At 40.2% G+C, this 17,341-nt stretch overlaps 1 protein-coding gene across 2 annotated transcripts in view; it reads left to right on the forward strand.

The window, feature by feature from the left end:
• ADD3 (adducin 3) overlaps positions 1-17,341 on the forward strand; it is a 92,433-nt gene that overhangs the window by 66,776 nt on the left and 8,316 nt on the right. For both annotated transcript variants that reach the window (XM_084210110.1, XM_084210109.1), the window contains exons 3-9: positions 1,052-1,272; positions 12,249-12,387; positions 13,833-13,984; positions 14,099-14,179; positions 15,220-15,369; positions 16,201-16,344; positions 16,433-16,531. In XM_084210110.1, the coding sequence (XP_084066236.1) occupies positions 1,081-1,272; positions 12,249-12,387; positions 13,833-13,984; positions 14,099-14,179; positions 15,220-15,369; positions 16,201-16,344; positions 16,433-16,531 (957 nt within the window). In that variant the 5' untranslated portion in view covers positions 1,052-1,080. The remainder of the gene's footprint in view (positions 1-1,051; positions 1,273-12,248; positions 12,388-13,832; positions 13,985-14,098; positions 14,180-15,219; positions 15,370-16,200; positions 16,345-16,432; positions 16,532-17,341) is intronic.

The following is a 17,341-nucleotide window of genomic DNA, read 5'->3' on the forward strand; positions in this document are numbered from 1 at the left end:
ACCAAATATTTTTTTCATGCAAATATTTTTATATTAAATGTATTATTGACTGTAGATATTTGCATGTTAAAATGTATTTTCATAATAAACTTATCTCGTCCTTCAAATCCTGCTTCTCTTTGTTCCTCAAACCTGAGAAAGTGTCTCTCTTCAGTAGCTTTTGAGGAATGGTGTTTCTGAGTGTGCTTTTGAGCCTGATTCCTTGTATGAAAATTCAGATGTCTGCTTCTTTCCTTTTGATCCAGTTTTGTTTGTGTTTACAAATGCTTATCAGGTTTTTTAATGAGATTTTTAAACTTTCTACCAAGACATGAAAGTATTTTTGTTGGGTTTTTTTTTCTTTTCCTAATGTGATGAGCTTCAGTGATAATCTTTGCATACAATTTTGCACAAAGGGAGAAAAGCTAAAGCTCAGCTGTTTGCTGTGGATGTGGCCTCAGTGCTGTGTAAGCCAACATACAACCTCTGCAGTCCCCTCAGTGTCTCCAAGTGTTTCATGAAAGAGCAGGCACCAGCTGGAGCTCAGTGGAAATTCCCTGGTGGTCCTTGAGTGTCCTGAAGCCTTGTCTTTAGGCTGTAGTTATGAGATGCTTTGAAAGTGCTGTAATTGAGGAATTTCTTCATTCAAGCTGGGAGATGAGCTCTGGGCAGATATTAAACAGTCCTTCTCTTCTGGGTGTTTGTTTGAACAGCTCAGGAAGGAGAGCTGTGTAAAAACCTTGGGAGGTGGTAAGTGTAGTGTAAAATATCACAGAGGGAAGTTTGTCATAAAATGTACAATGGTAATTTCAAATGTCACTCCTAATTGTATGCTTTTTGGTTTTTATTTTACCTCAAATAAAGTTGATTGTGCACTATCAGAGAACTTACTACTGGTTTTTAACCATTTTTCTAGAACCTTTCCTAAATTTTCTGATAGTGATAGTTACTCACTTGTTCTCCTTTCATTTTAGATGATCTGCAAAGGGACATTAGTTGTGTCCAGACCTGGAAGCTCCGTGCAGTGCCCTCCTTTGAACTAACATTTTTCCCTGCTATCCTTTTGTTTCAGGGGAAGCCTTCCCTGCACAGTGTTGAAGCATGAGTGCTGATGCCAGCCAGGTGATCACTACTCCTCCCCCCGCCACGATGCCTCACAAGGAGCGGTACTTCGATCGCATCAATGAGAATGACCCGGAGTACATCCGGGAGAGGAACATGTCCCCTGACCTCAGACAGGACTTCAATATGATGGAGCAGAGGAAGAGGGTCACCCAGATACTGCAGAGCCCTGTGAGTGCCACTAATGGGGAGGAAAATGGAAAGGCTGTTGTAAAAAAAGAAATCTGTGTCACAGCTAGATGGAATATCTCTGGACCATCTTCTAAGAAAAGTCACTGAACAGATTATCCGGCATTTTGTTCGTGTGATGTTTTGTCTGTGGACAAGCAGCCTTTATAGTGTTGTTTTTTTCTCCTGATACTTTTATATTCTTATGGTTCATTGCATTGTTACAGAAAGATGTGGCTGGCTGCAGGGTTCCTAATTAAAACTTAGGGATGGGGAAGAGAGTGAAGGAGTCACTGGTCAAATAGGAACAAATTAGGGCATTACGTGGTGTTCTGCTTTCTGGGTTTGAATATTAACCTATCATTTGCATCAGGAATGCTTTAATTAACATTTATAATTGGGTTAAGTTTATTTAAAAGCTAGACTGTGTTCTTTTTATGTCCTTGAGGGTGATCATTCCCCTACTTGGCCATATTAGTGCTCATCTACTGGTTGTGTAAGTTCAGTACTTGTGTAGACTACATATAAAACTGCTCAATCTATTGAACCACGTTCATAGTAGTTTTAATTTATATTTTAATAGCTGTATTCTTTGAGTTTAACTTGATGAATACATTGGAAAGTAATCCTTTTGCCTTGAGTATTTTGAAGCCATAGGGAGTGAGTAAGGCCTGTGGAATGATCCTTTGGGGGTATCCATGTGTAATGTGAGTATTGAGGATCATGGGACTGGGAAGGGGCTAAGCAGCTTTACAGATCCTTCTGTCTTTAGTTCCTCTGTAAATTGGGGTGCTTCTGTAATTTTTTTTTAAGCTTTTCCATATGTAAAGAGATTGCAAACAGCTGTTAGTAATCACCCTATTATAGTCATCCATGAATAACAGGATTGTTTGCTGAAGTGTTGTCCTGGTGCGTCTCTTGGATGTGTGTGTTGCTTTGAGTATAACATGTACCTGTTGACTAAGGAATTTATTATTTTTCAAGTCAATTTGTGCAAGCCTGGGTTTGCAGCCAGGCTCTTTTATAAGGAAAATACTCTAAGGAGGTACTGCATAATGTTTTAATCATTATAATTTTATGTTAAATACTCAGTTGTAAAATGTGATCAGAGTCTACTCATTCCTGTTAAAATACCCACATTATGAGTGGCCAGGACTCACAGAAAGACCAAATCTTTAGCCTAACAGATAAAAATAAGTTGGAGAGATCATTTGGTTTTGTATGTGATGGTGGTTTTTTGGTCCTTTTGATGACAGTATTGAATCTGATGAGTGTAACTATTTCATTAACATTTTGTGGCATCTTTTGCCAAGTCTGCCAGATATAATTGAAGTCCCATTGCTGCAGCCTCTGTAGTGTTTTTTTTTAAGTAGATGGAGTGTCAGCATGCAGATTTTAGGAAGGGGTGTGAAGAGAGGTATGAACCCCTGAGTTCAGGCTGCTGTTTTAACAGAAGGCTATGGGACAGAGAGCTGCTGGGCTGCTGTCAGTGTCCTGCTGCAAGAGAAGCTGAGCCCAGCACTTTTTGGAAAGTGACTGTTCAGAGCTGCCAGTAAGTTGCAAGTTTTTGTTGTGTAAGGGAAGAGTTGTCCAAATAAGCCAGAGGCCTGCTGCCTGCTTGGCTTAGAGAGAAATGGGAACGTGGGAGCTGAGTGTGGGATCAGGCACGAAGAGGAGTTGTCTGAGCTCCCATTTCCCCTCAAGTATCTCCTTTTATCCTCCCTTTTCCTGATATAGAAAATTTAGAGGAACTCTGTACTGATTTCTCACGCAAGGAAATGAAAGCATTTTTATACAGTATCTGTGAGCAAATGTCCATCAAGCGAATTTCAGAATTTATTTGGGGTGGAAGGTGCAGTGTGCCAGGCTCCAGCTGCTGAGTGCCATACTGTCCCTGGGACTCAGGACTGAAAACATTTACCTTGTTCTCTTGAATTTAAAATTCATCACACAGTGGCCAGAAAGTATTGTTCCTATTGCCAGTCTGTGTAACAGGTTCAGGATTGAATTGATGAGCATTGCCCAGAGTGTTTTTGTTCTATAGCTGCAGAATTACATTGTGTTAGATATTTTCATGGAACTTTGTTGCTTTTCTGGATTATTCCACTTGACCGAGAGAATAGAGTTGTAAGGTGTTTAGAAGAAGAGAAATTATGAGATGCAGTTTAAGGAAGAGCTGGCTCTGCTGGTGAATTTTCACCCAGTCTTACATATATAAATGCTTATTTTCACCTTGATAAATCCATTCAGATCAAAGAAATAATCAATTCCCTCTTCTGGCAAGTATTATTAAATGTGAAGTGTATCTAGCAAGGATAGTAACTGTCCTAAAAGTACAGGAGCACGTTGTGGTGGTGATATATTGAGGTGAGCTCTGAACATGCACTTTCTGTGAGCAGAGGTGCAAAACTAAAGGGTTAATCACTCTCACATAATAGGAAGCTTAGGTACTAATTTAATCTGGTTTTATTAACAAGCTTTTTTTTTATTTCTTTCAAGTAGGAAAATCTAAATCCTTTCGGAAGAAAATAAATTAGAGAATATATTTCAGGAACCACAGCATATTTTACTCAGTGCATGTTGTTGTAAGGGCTACAGGCCTGACCAGACATCTTCAGACATCAAGCTGCTGCATCTCTCTGATGTACTGTTTGGTGCCCATACTAGTGGGCAATCTGACTACTCCTCTCTGATGTGCAATTTCCCTTTCCTAAATTAAATAATTTAAAAGCTACTGAAAAGCTATTTCCATTACCTCTGATGTTTGCTAATGTCTTGGAGTCTGTTCATATTAAACCTTAAACAAATCATAGTTGTTTTCTGACCATTGCCCATGGAGAATGTCCTGACATTATCAGCGAGTTCTCAGATGTGTTTGCCTAATACTGCATGTAGCCCCTGAACATCTGATAGCCTGGAGAATCTGATAAACTGAACATGTTTGCTCTTCTGTGTCTGTTGGAAAGGTGGAAAGAAATTAAAATCAGCTGGGCCTGAGCTGCCTGATAGCATCCAGAAGTACTGCTGGCCAATCTTAGCATAAAGCCATTTAGGTTTATTTTAGTAACATCTTCCGTTTCCGAGGATTCAGGTAGCATGTTGTTATTTTTAAAGAAAGGTACTACATTTATACAGTGGACTAGTTTTATTGCTTACTGGGTTCAGGATAATTGCCCTATAATATACCCAAAATTTGAAACGATGGGTTGGTTGTTTTGGGATTTTTTTTATATTTTCCAACTTAACTCTGCAATTAAAAACAGTTTTGTCTCTATGCTAAACAGTCATGTGTTGCTTGTTACACAGAGTTACTGTGTTTTTCACAGAGCAAAAATATATTTGCTGTACCATCAAACTCCTTACTTCACCTATGGTATACAAGTTCTTCTGGCCTTTATTTCCTTCTGGCATTTCTCTGATGCTGTCACCATAGCAACCAGAAACTCTTAAAACAATTTTTAAAAAAAGAGCAGTGGTTGTGCAGTTATGATGTTTATGAAAACTGAACAGCCAGTTCAGCACTGAGTGAACATACAGATGGGGAGGAGATCCCCACGGCCATGGTGAAGCAGGGAAGGTGTTGGATGTTTCTGCAGGCAGACAGCAGTGTCACACTGCTTCCCTTGCAGTGAGACCATGAGAAACAGCTGTCCACCCAGCAGAAAAGCTAACTACAGGCTTCAGCTAGCAGGACAATGTGTGTAACCCAACAGGAGATTAGGATCAGGGCTTAGGCTGCACTGAAAAACCTTCCATCCCTTTATATTGGTGTATTGGAAGGAAAGCTATAGGTGAGGATGGAAATGGGAGAGGATGCATTCCTGCACAAAAGATGTGCTTATATATGAGAAATGTTTATATATATATATATATATATATATATATATGTGTGTGTGTGTGTGTGTGTGTGTGTGTGTACATTATTTTTACTAATGTGAGAAGAAGTTGTGTTTTAAGCAATGAGCTGAACAGCTGTTTCATGTAAACATGAAAATGCTCAGTTACTGAAATTTGAATGTTCCATTTACGTTTTTAATTTACCAGTGAAGTTTTGTGTGGCTTCTTGAGACCCCTTGGATGTTCACTGGCTATTTTTACATATAGAACACAGCTATTTGGAACTCAGGGGCTTTTTTTCTCAAGTTGAGCTCTGTGTTGGCTGGATCCCATCGGGCTTTACTTTAATTTTGTGCTGGATCTAGAGAGTGTCTACCGTGACTCTGCAGGGAATTCAGGGCCACTCTGGCTTGGTACTGCCATTGCAGGAAGGCTCAGGTGAAACTATCCAGACTGAAAAAATTTGGGGGGGTTTGCTGAGGTTAAAAATGTACTTCTCTGCTGTGCCTCCCTTCCTGCCTTGCACAAGCACACCCCCCTGCCTCCCACACTAGCCGGTCTTGCCCAAAAAAACATGGCGAGAGAACTGTACAGCTTAGCAACTCTTCTATTCAGAGGTCTGCCTTAGCATGCAGCATGCAGGCAGATTTTTCTCCTCAAAAACAAGCAATCCCACCCACACTTGAATTTTTTTCCTGGATATGTTATTTTCAAACCATCAGGACAGAGATGAAGGATGATTTAATTTATTTTTTTCCCCAGCTTTTGCAGTTGTTTAACTTACTTTAGTTTGTATCGAGTGAACATCCAGTATTTTTGCAATACCACTCCCTTTTGGGGCAGTTTATTTTCTTAAAAATATCAAAGTCCTTTCAGTTCCTCATATGTTTTGGCTTTTACTGCTCTTTTCTCAGAAGTTCAAAAGCCTTTCACATCCTTCAGAAGCCTCACCCTTTGGCCACAAAGGACTCACAGCCTTTTGCATCACCTGAGGACCCCCTCACTGGGCAGTCTTCTCACCCTTCAGCTCCCTGCTCTGCCTTTTGTCTTCTCTGACATCTTCCCAATATCCTGCTGGGAAGTCATGACTCTCCTCCCACTGCAATAGCTTATTTAGTTGCATGCTTTCATCCTACAACCTAAGCAGCATTTTGTTCATCCAGAGGCAAGAGCTCAACTTGGTATGTCATTGAAGACATACTACAGAATGACCCTTAAAGATCCCCTGTGCACTGTGACAACATTTTAAGTGAGAGGGAGCTTGTGGTCAGGGTAACATTGTCTCAAATCAAGGCCATGCACTAGATCTCTGTGGGGACCCAAGGAATCCCTCTGCCCAGCTATCATTCATTTCTGGAGCACTGTAAATTCACACCAAAGTCCTCCACCACAAGTGCATGTTGTGAGAATTTCCCTTCTTTCTCGCTATAAAACTGGGTTCCCTTCACTCTACTCTATTTCCATATTGCTCTGTTGTAGTGTGTTTTTATACTTTGTAATACTTTGAAGTAGTTTGGTTTTTGTATCCCCGTATTTTTCCCAAATAGTTTATCCCAGATTGCACTCCTTTCCCCTGAGACATTGCTCCTTTCCCCTTAGTTTGAACTGTGTTTTTTTCCTCATTAGATATAAGTGCCAACAGATGCATGTTGAACAATACCTGGAAAACCTTGGAAAGCCATGACTGGTGACTTTTCTCCTTGGCTGCAGGAGCATGTGCATCCAGAACCCCCTCCAAGAGCTCTGCCGGCCCTCCTAGTGCATCCTCACCATGTGTGCTCCCACCCTTCCAAGTCTTGCACGTACTGAAAATCCCAGTTAATTATGCCCAGAAATGCGTGAGACCCCAACGAGCTGAAATTTGATTTTGTCTGGCATTTTGCATTTCATTGTACATTCCATTTACATTCACTACATTTCATTTACATTCCATTTAGCAGGATGTATGGTATGGCTTTACTCCACGAGAGAACACGAGGGAGGGACCCAGACCCCCATGCAGAGCAGCAGTTGTGTGAGTGGCTGGCTCTGGGAGCTGGGTTGCTGGGGATGGGCTTGGCAGAGGAGTTCAGTGCTTCAGGTTTGGCTGTAATCATGGGGTATCTCTAGGCTGCTTATCGTAGGAGTGAACACTCTGCTGCAGCTCATGGAGGAAAGCCAGTGTGCACCAGGTTAGAGGAGCTGGAAAAACTGGCACAGGCTGAGCTCTGTGTGAGGCATGCCTTGCGTAGCCCAGTAACTAAATCCAGCCCAGGTACCCTCACCCTCCAGTGCAAGTGAGGAGATTATTATAACTTCAGCTAATTCCCCATACTTATTACCAAGGCTACTTCTTTTTGTCTTAGCACAGAAGCCCCATCCCCCTTGTTCTCTTTCACAGCACTGACAAACACTTTTTGTGACTCTTATCTTCTCCCCGCCAGCCTTCTCTCCCTGGCGGTTTTTTTGTGGCCAACTCCACCCTTTTCCACTGAGGGCTCTGGCTGTTTGTATCTAAACTTCAGTCTTGAAAGAGCCTCTTAGGGGCTGTGTTGGCTGTTTCAGTGAAGGTCTTCCTCTCACAGGCAGCCGTGTTTACAGCACAGGAACCAAAATTAACGTCTCTTCACTCTCGAGGACAAAGACCAGTTAAGTTTTCAAATTTTTTTCAGTAGTGGAGATTTGGCTTAGAGACTCTGTGTGGGTATGTTTAGATAAGTTGAATTATGCCCTTTTTAAAAATGGATTTAAGATATTAGAAACTCTGATCAAAAAGGGCAGAAGTGAAAATGGTTGAATGGGTTTTTGTATCATTTGGCAGTTTTTAGTCTAACAGCAGTGCTGCTGTGAAAGGGAGGGACCTCACATATATTTTTTAGCTACTTTCCTGTAGAATGATGTGAAACTGTTTAGTCATTACTCTTATTAGTCCTAACGTGAGCACGTGCTTTCCCCTCTTAAAGGTTTGCAGTGGTGTGGAGTAGATGACTTGTATACCATTGTTATTTGCTTATTATTTTATTTCTATTTCTTTTGATTGGATACATGTAGAAATCAGTGGTCAACAGAAAAGAAACAGCATAGATAGTCAAAATACTTATAAGCCTTTGTACTTCTTAACATCCTTGGAGAGCTGCCTAGCAAGATGAAGAGACTAATACCAAGTTTTTTAGCAACATCATTATTCTGCTCTATGTATGTGTGTATTCATGTAAAATAGGTTATTCTAGCAAGTTGAGTATTCTAGTTCTTCCTGCATAAATAGACTGAAAAATACTAGTTGTCAACTGGTACATGCAAATGTCTCTTTGATTCTTAAAAGCCCGAATTTACAGTCAGCTCACAGTTAGACTGTACTTCTGAAAGAAAATGGAAGTAAATGAGTCAGAACTGAGCTTGTTAACTTCACTCTTGACTTTCAGAGAACTTTTGCAGATCTAAGTTGAAAGATTTTTCCATCTAAACTGCCTGAACCTATGATGTGTATTTGGAAGATGATTGCAAATAGTTCTGGAGAAGTAATTTTATGATATTAGTAAGACCTTGACCTAATCATCCTGCTAATGACTCCATCAAGAAAAGCTGTGTCTGCTCTGCAGGCTATGCAGTACAATGTAAGGCTGTCTAAGATGGTGTAAAAAAGCTGACTACACTTTTGGAAAGAGTAGAATTCTGGAAACAGTTTTAGGACCAGGCTGAGCTGCCCTGTTCATTTTTCCTGGTGAGTGGTGGGGAAATTCATGTCTCAGAGCAAGCTGGTGGAGTGGCACTCAGAAGGTGGGTGAGATGGAAGCAGAGCAGCAGCCTGCATTCTGCCAAGGTCAGGCTGCTCTCTTGGGTGTCTAAAGTAAAAGCCCTACTCAGCATCCTCCTGGTTGTGCACCTTGTCTGAAATGTCACTGTACCTCCTTCCCAGTAGCTGTCAGGGGCCCAGTTCACATACCATGGGATATTTCCTATCAGACCTTCAGTCTGATGCTTGAAGTGCTGCTTCAGCACAAACGAGGGGGGACACAGGTGCAAGGCTGGGCAGGTGAGGTCCCTGAAGACAGAAGGATGCTTGTGCAAACAGGAAATGATTCCCAGCTGTGAGGGGTGGGTTGGCCAGGCTACATCCTTGCTGTGTGCAGGCACAGGCAGGTGTCGAGTCCAGCTGTGCTGGCAGGATCATGGGCAGCCAAGAAGGGCTGTGCTGCTCACTTTGGGATTTGTACCCCACTGCAGAAAGTCGCTGCTCTTAGTGTCTCATAAAGTTGTCATGGTTCCAAACAAACAAACAAAACAATGCACATGTACCCAAAGAGTGTACTAAATCCCTGAAACTTTATTTTGATTGAGCAATGCTGAGCATACAGCTGAATAACATCATTTTTCATTCATCTGACAGTACAGTTTTTCCTTTGTCAGCATTTTCTTGTCAAATACTACATCTGAAATTACCTTTCTCCTTGAAAAATATCTGCTTTGTGCCAGAGCAGCATGTTTGTCATCTCTTTGGAAGCATTTCTCTCCACTATGACTTACTTGTATGACTTCTGCTTGATCACTTATGGGCAGTGTAATGCCACACATATATAAATATATTACAATCTCATGAATTATAGCAAAACCAAACAATTTGGTCTCTAGGCTCTAGTTAGGTTTTTAGAAGCAGGTTCCTGCTGCTCTGGTCAGATCCCAGAATCAGAGCCCTGCAAGCTAATGGTTTTACAGAAATCAGTCTTGTACAGTGAAATAAATATCCAATAAATATCATTCATTTAATGGCTCTTATTAAAGGTGTAAATTGTTGACCACAAGAAGCTGATGCCCTTCATAGGAGCCCACTGGGATTTCCAGAAATGGAAGAAGGTTGTGTTAGCACATGTGGGGTGGTTACCTAACAGTTCCAAGTTTCAGAGGTCTGTAGCAGTGGATGAAATGTACTGAAATATTCATAGATACCCATGTGGCAGGCTGAAGGCTGCTAGAAAACATCATTATGCACTGGCATGTGGATAAATTGCATACCTGATTTTATGCATTTCATCCATATTCTCACCTGCTTTGCAACTCATCCCAAACCTCCATATTTGCTACTTTCCTTGCTCTTACCTATCTTCTTTTATTTCTAAAACTGTTTTTAAGGGAAACTGCTTGTTTGGTTTAACAAAGCTGTTGATACAACACTAAATCCTCATTTCTAGTAGTCTCAGCAAATGTGTGACATACTACTGCTAGCATTAAGGTGCAAAATTAAGCTCAGAAGAAGGAAAATAACACGACCAAAAAGCAGAAGAATTAAAAATACAATATGCAACAAACTAAAAAATCTTTCTTTCAAAAATTTCCCAAAATATATTAATTACTTTTTTTTCTGCTATGGAGGTAACATTATTTGTACATGTTAAAGAATAAAAACCAGAAGTCTGAATATGACTAATAAGAGTTTACTGTTAATGTTATTGTAGATCTTTTTTATAGTCCCTGTTGGATTGAAGGAGGAATAATTTAATATAATGCAGAGGACAGGGCAGCCTGGTCCAGTTCTCTGCTGCCCTTGATCTAAAGTTCTTCCTCATCTTGAGCTGGAACTTTGCACATTTCAGTTTATGGCCATTGCTCCCTGTCCTCCACTTCTTCTCCCCCAGTTAGGTTTTTTCCTCTCTCAGTTCTGTGTTTTTTCTTTCCTTTTCTTCATCTGCTCCTTTCTCCTGCTGCATAGATCTTAGCAACAGCAGCCACAAAAAAGAAAAATCTGACTTTGCCTGTACACTTAAGGCTGGTGAGAGGTTCTTCAGCTGTTGGGGGGATGCCACTGAGAGATCTGTGCAACAGATCCATTCAGAGTCAGTCAGGGGGGATTTTTAGAGGAGTTATGGAAATCTGGCAAGTCTCAGGTACAAACATGATCCTGACAAAATTATTCTAAGGAGAGAATGGATATCTGAGGAGTTGGGAATTAGGAGTCCTGGAGACTCAACTGTCCAGCTGAGGAGGCTGTATCCAGTGGAGTCTTGAGGATGTCTTTGTGGGGTTCAGTAGCACTCTCTCTTGCTAACCAAAACCTGTTGGTGAGCAGACCCCAGGGACTGGTGGATTTTGCCCAACAGAGTGGGTGTTTTGAAGGACTGAATTAAAATTCAGTGAAGAAATTACATTTGTCATACAGAACTGTTTTCTTTCTTTAATTGAGAGCAAGTGCTCTGCCAAGGAAGGCAAACTGAAAGGAGCAATTACTTACAGGGAATAGTCTGGAGTTATAATAGGAGCCAGCTGCATGGTAAAGACACCAAATGTCTTTTTGGAAGGAACCAGGAGTGTTCACAATCCACCTCAGCTCGTGTTGTGTGCAGCTTTGGGTACTGCAAGTTTGGGGAAAAGCTGCAAGATGCTGCCAAGAAGTAATGAGAGAGCTAGAAAATGTAACCTGTAAGTTTGGAGGAACAGAATTTATTTAGCCTAGGAATGTCAGGACTGCAGTGGTCCTAGGACAGGGGGTGGTTGTAGATAGAGAATAATCTGTTTATCACCTCAAAGGAACAGGCTTTGTCCACAGTGCATAGTATATTAAATTTGATACTATGAAAACTTTTTCATTATATATTCTGCAAGAGTTTATCTCTTGGGTTTGCAGTCACTTTATTCATAAAAAGAAGGAAGGGTTTTTCCCTTTGGGGAAGGAAAAAGAGAGAGGAGATAGCATTCCTTCTAGTTTTTGCATGTCTGTGATATTACTTGAGCATGGATAAGCTCCAGTTTTCCAGTTGTTTATAACTTTATCAAATTTGAATGGGTTTTCAGAGGGATTACATTATAAAAAAAATATCCAGCACAGAAAGCAACACATACTGATCGAATTTCAAGTATCTCTTCCAAAATATGGACAACACTTTAATTACTGATAAAAATGGGTTCAATAATTTTTAAAAGATACATTTTATCTTGTTGTGTACTGGGAAATAGTAAATCCTCTGTGACCAGACTCCTCCTTTCTGCCCCACAAATTGCCAGTACCTAGCATACAAAGTTTAGGTCAGATGATTAAGTCTGGCAAAGTTAAAACACCTAAAAACAAAGTCTGTGGGGAAGTTTCATGTAACATTAATAAGAGGCAAAACTACCAGCCCCACCTATAATAGAAATAAGATTATCAAGGCCGGGTTTCCTTAATGTTTCTACAGGCTTTTAGAGAAGATCTGGAATGCCTTATTCAAGAACAGATGAAGAAGGGCAATAACCCCACTGGACTGCTTGCATTACAGCAGATTGCTGAGTACATTACAGCGAGCACTTTTACAGGTTTTTCCTCATCTTCACTCAGTAAGTTAATTATACATAAACTGCTCCTTTTTTTTTTTTTTTTTTTTTTTTAATTATTACCAGGGCTTAGGAATGCTGGGATCTCCTCTTTCCTTGAATAAAAATTCTGTCAGAGCTTGCTTCAGCTGTAAAGTAGTACAGATGGTGGCCTTAACTTGCCTTTTTAGGCTTCATTCTCTCAAATTCTTTGACTTGTATAATGATATCCAAAATGGTTAATCCTCAAACTCTATTCTATAATTTGTTAATAAATTATAGAATATAGTTATAAATAATTATAGAATAAATATAGTTATTCTGTAATTTGTTAATAAAAGTTGAACTGACATAGGGAACAAAATGTTGTTCCCTGTTACTATTAGGAGTTTAACATGAATATAAACTGAGATGTGAAATACATTACCATTTAGTTTCTTTATTTTTCTACTCTTGCATATAAATTGTTACTAAAAAAAACCCCAAGAACTCTGAGGTGGGGAGAACCCCCTGGCAAACTGAGTTATCAGATAAACAGCTCCCACAGTTAAGAACAGCTTCTAGTCTGCACTCTTCTTGTAAAGATGTCACTGGGATCTCGCAGTTAACACCCAAGTTCTTTCCAAGTCATGAAGCACTGAGACATTCAAGTCAATTTAAGTTCTGTGGGTGGACATCATATGGGAGCCTCCAAGCCTGAAGTACAGTGGCAGCTGTCAGCATTCATCATCTTTGGAGATTTGGTCCCAAAATGGTACTTCAGGGTTTATTTAACAAAATGAGTGGAAGAGAACAGAGAGCCCAAATAACCTCGTGTTCGTGTCTCTGGTTGGTTACTGAGACTCTGTGTCCCACTGTTGTCTCTGCTGTGTTTGCCAGGGACAGTGGGGACAGATCTCAAAGTGCTCACTTCTTTTCTTGAAAACCAAAATGACTTTTACCTCTTTTGATCTTAACTTTCCCTCCGAACAAAGGTTGTGAGCTGTCAGAAGGCTGCCATGCATTCATGAAGGGGAGAAGGGTATGTTTGTGTAGTCACAAGTCAAAGAGAGAAATTGATATTTATGATTTCTCTGTTAAGAGGTGATGCCTTCTGTCTAAGGGTTTGAGAACTCTTGCACTAATTCTGATTTCTTCATTAGGGCTGAATTGAAGTGCTTAGGCTGAGATATCTCATCAAATTAGTTTTGCTGGTGTCAGAAGTCTACAAGGAATGTCTTCTCCTGTAACAAAAACAAACCTCAAAATAACATATAAAAATACTTAATTAGTGACAAATGTCTTAGAGCCCAGTTCCAGTCCTATGTAGGGTTTATTCAGGAGACAGCTCAGGAAGCCTTTATCGGTCTCATAAACTCTGGTATTGCTTTGCTAACCATTTTAATACACTGCATCTGGAAGGTCATGGCATAGTTGGAAATATATTTAATTGTCCAACTGGCCATCATCTGGTTTTGTCTGTTTTTCAGGCCATGGAATGATTACACCCATCAATGACCTACCTGGGGTGGATACCTCCTCGTTTGTTAAGGGAGAAAAGCTCACTCGTTGCAAGTTAGCCAGTTTATACAGATTGGCTGACTTGTTTGGGTGGGCACATTTGCCAAATACCTATATCACAGTAAGTATTTCAGAGAAAAAAAACTTACTTAGAATCTCACCTATTCATTCAAATTATTTTTCCCTCTGATTAATGTAAATTGGATCAGTAATCCATTTCCTGTCTCCTTTGCAGGTAAGAGTAAGCAAAGAACATGACCACATTCTAATTATTCCAAGAGGGCTGTCTTTTTCTGAAGCTTCAGCTTCTAATTTGGTATGTGATTCACCTGCTGTAATAACCAACAAGGCTCATCCTGTTTTCTAAAATACTTTTGTGGCTGCTTAAATGGACTTCTGTAATTATGCTGTTGTTTGGGGTTTTTTTAATATTTACCCACCAGATGAAAAGCTGATTAACTGCCTAGATAGTAGCAGCCTTTGTTGCCAGTATTTCTTCTTGGGTTTAGTTTTACTTTCTGTTTCTTTGTCTCCAGCTTCCACGTGGAGCAGCAAAGTTTTGTGTTCCTGTCTGATGAAACTCACCAGTAACCTCAGTGTAGCCTTTTATAACCTGAGAGTGTGGCAATACATGTGAAATGACTCTGTAGGAGTAGTGTTATCAGAATCACCTCTTACCTTTGGAAGTGAGCTGATAAAGTCAAATCTTCCCCAGGTCCAGCAAATGAGCTGGGTGAAGTTGCAGGCTGGTATTTAGGCAGTGGTAGCTGCTAAATCACACATCTTTTGGTGTAGAACCTGCCATATGCTCTTCATGTCAGTGCATATCTGTAAAGAAACTGCCTCAAGGTGAAAGGGGGACCAAAATGAGATTGATACTATTACACAGCAGACACAGAACCAAAGTACCATGACACATGACCCCACTGTAGTTTTTTGTTGATCCAGGAATTACTATTTTAATGTTCCAGTGAATCTGAAAACTCCTTGTGCATTGAATATTCTTACTGGAAATTTCTCAGGCTCTGAGTTATCTTCACGTTTAAAATGTAGGATATGTTAATGGAATGCATTTTTGAAAATCAGAAGCAAGGAAAGGTCAGCTAGACTGCAGTAGAATATATGTTGTATCAGGGTCTTATCCTTACTTCTTCCATGACTGAGCTTCCAACAGCTGTCAAGGGCAGGGTGGTTTATTGACACACACATTCATGGCTGCTCTCCTACTTTTTTGTGCTTTGAGCCTTGAATGTGTGTGGGGAAATTTGGTGCTAAATAAGAAGGGAAGGCTGTTTTCTAGATAACTGAAGTTGTGACAACCTTTCTGAGTACGATTTGTCTGTTTGTCTTTTTCAGGTCAAGGTGAACATCTTAGGAGATGTAGTGGACCAGGGAAGCACAGCTCTCAGTATTGACAGTGTGGGCTTCAGCCCGCACGTGGCCATCTACTCCACCCGCCCCGACGTCAGATGTGTCATACACATCCACACCCCTGCCACAGCTGCTGTAAGTCTTCCTTTGGCACAGACTGAAGGAAAGCACCTTTTCCTTATGAACTTAGGGCGTATTTCTCCTCACAGCAGTTTCATTTTTGTTTTAATATTGATTCTGCAGTGGTAAATAAAAGTCTGAGAGAGGGCTGGGCCACCACAGTGGAATGGCATTGGAATAAACTGATGCTCAGAGATTGTTATACTGAGGCTGAGGAGGTTGTAAAGCAAATAGTTTACACAGGCCTCACTTATAGCATCCTAGATAATATAATGTGCTGTATAAGTCATCTTCATTTGTATTATGCAGCTCCATTTTTAAGTGGTTTGATTAGTTGTTACACTTAGTTTGGATTTACCTCAGTATTTCAATGTTATAGTTAACATAAACTTTAAATGGTCTGTATAATAATGATAAAAATGTAAGGAAGCCTGAAAGAATTGGTTTAAAATAACTAAATTTGTATTATTTTATCTAGAAATGCACATATATATACACACATTCCTTGGCTACAGACAAAATATAAAGGAATTAATAATTTCTTTTATACTAGCTTCTTGAAGTAATACATGTGAGAAAGAAGGCTAAACCAATAAGTTAGATGAGAATTAAACATGAATAAAATTCACTAAAATTTCCTCCAATAAATATGTGCCTAGACTGGGTAGCAGCACCTCTGTGACCCTGTTGCAAATCAGACTGGTGGGGGGGTTGTTTCTAAGCTCTCCCTATGGAGTTTGTCTCTTTTCTAACAAAGTACACCCTACTAAGGCTTGGGTGGTTGAGATGTGAGCTTTAAGAGTTCCATCTTTCCCTAGTTACCAGCATTTCATTTTCATGAAATAGGTTTCTTCTATGAAGTGTGGCATCCTTCCCATATCACAAGAGGCTCTGATTCTGGGAGATGTTGCTTATTACAACTACCAGGGATCTCTTGATGAACAGGAAGAGAGAATTCAGCTTCAAAAAGTTCTTGGACCCAGTTGCAAGGTATTCAACCTCATTTATGCTCTTCATAAACAATTTTCATGTCCTGCTCCAGTTTCTACCATTTAACATTAGTGTCTTCATTTACTAGGTATTAGTTTTGAGAAACCATGGTGTGGTAACACTAGGAGAGACACTGGAAGAAGCATTCCACTATATTTTCAATGTGCAACTGGCCTGTGAAACGCAGGTGAGAGAGAATTTATCTGTGTTTCATTTCAAACACTTATGGTGCAGAGTTACAGATTGTACCCCAGATGGGAATTCCTCTTACATCACACAGTTTTGGAGTTGTGGAATCCAGCAATCCTGTATACCTGGTCAAAGAGAGACTGGAGTGATCAGGGAATCACCCAGGGAATGGCACAAATACTCACTCTAGGAACACTGACACAGTCTCAGTGGTGTTACAATCCAAAGGGTACAGGAGGTTTTGTTCCATGCTGTGCAGAGTGAGCCTCATGCAGGGAATCTGTCAGATGATAGATTTGCTGGTACTCACTGCATGGGGAAGTGTGACTTGAGATCTCTCGAGAGCCAGCTCCTTTGCTGAGGCTGAATGTTGTGACAAGAAAAGAAGCTTCTCTCTGTGATCTCAGATTTGTGAAACCAAATTAAAAGAAGGTCCTTAGAGTGATGGTAGTGGGTGGAATATTTAAAAATAACTTGAATCACAAATTCAGTGTTTCCATTCTGTCTAACTTTAGCTACCTGGTTAGATATCCAGATGTTCCCTATCACGTGTGAAGAGAGACCACTGAAAGTGTTCTCACCTTTCATAAGTTTTTGGCCCATCCCCAGAAACTTCATCACTTTGTTCTTGTTCTCCAGTGATCCTGTCCTCCCAAAGAGGCATTTGGATGTGCAAATGGCATGCCTTTCCTTCCTTGCCCTTCCATTCATTTTGAGTTCAGACACTCTTTCATTTTGAAACAGTGAGAAAAAATAAAGATTTTTAATCTTGTGATGCAGAAAGATGTTTTTAAGGTACTCTGAGAGC

The sequence above is a fragment of the Fringilla coelebs genome (assembly GCF_963513975.1).
Source record: "Fringilla coelebs genome assembly, chromosome: 8".
NCBI lineage: Eukaryota > Metazoa > Chordata > Aves > Passeriformes > Fringillidae > Fringilla > Fringilla coelebs.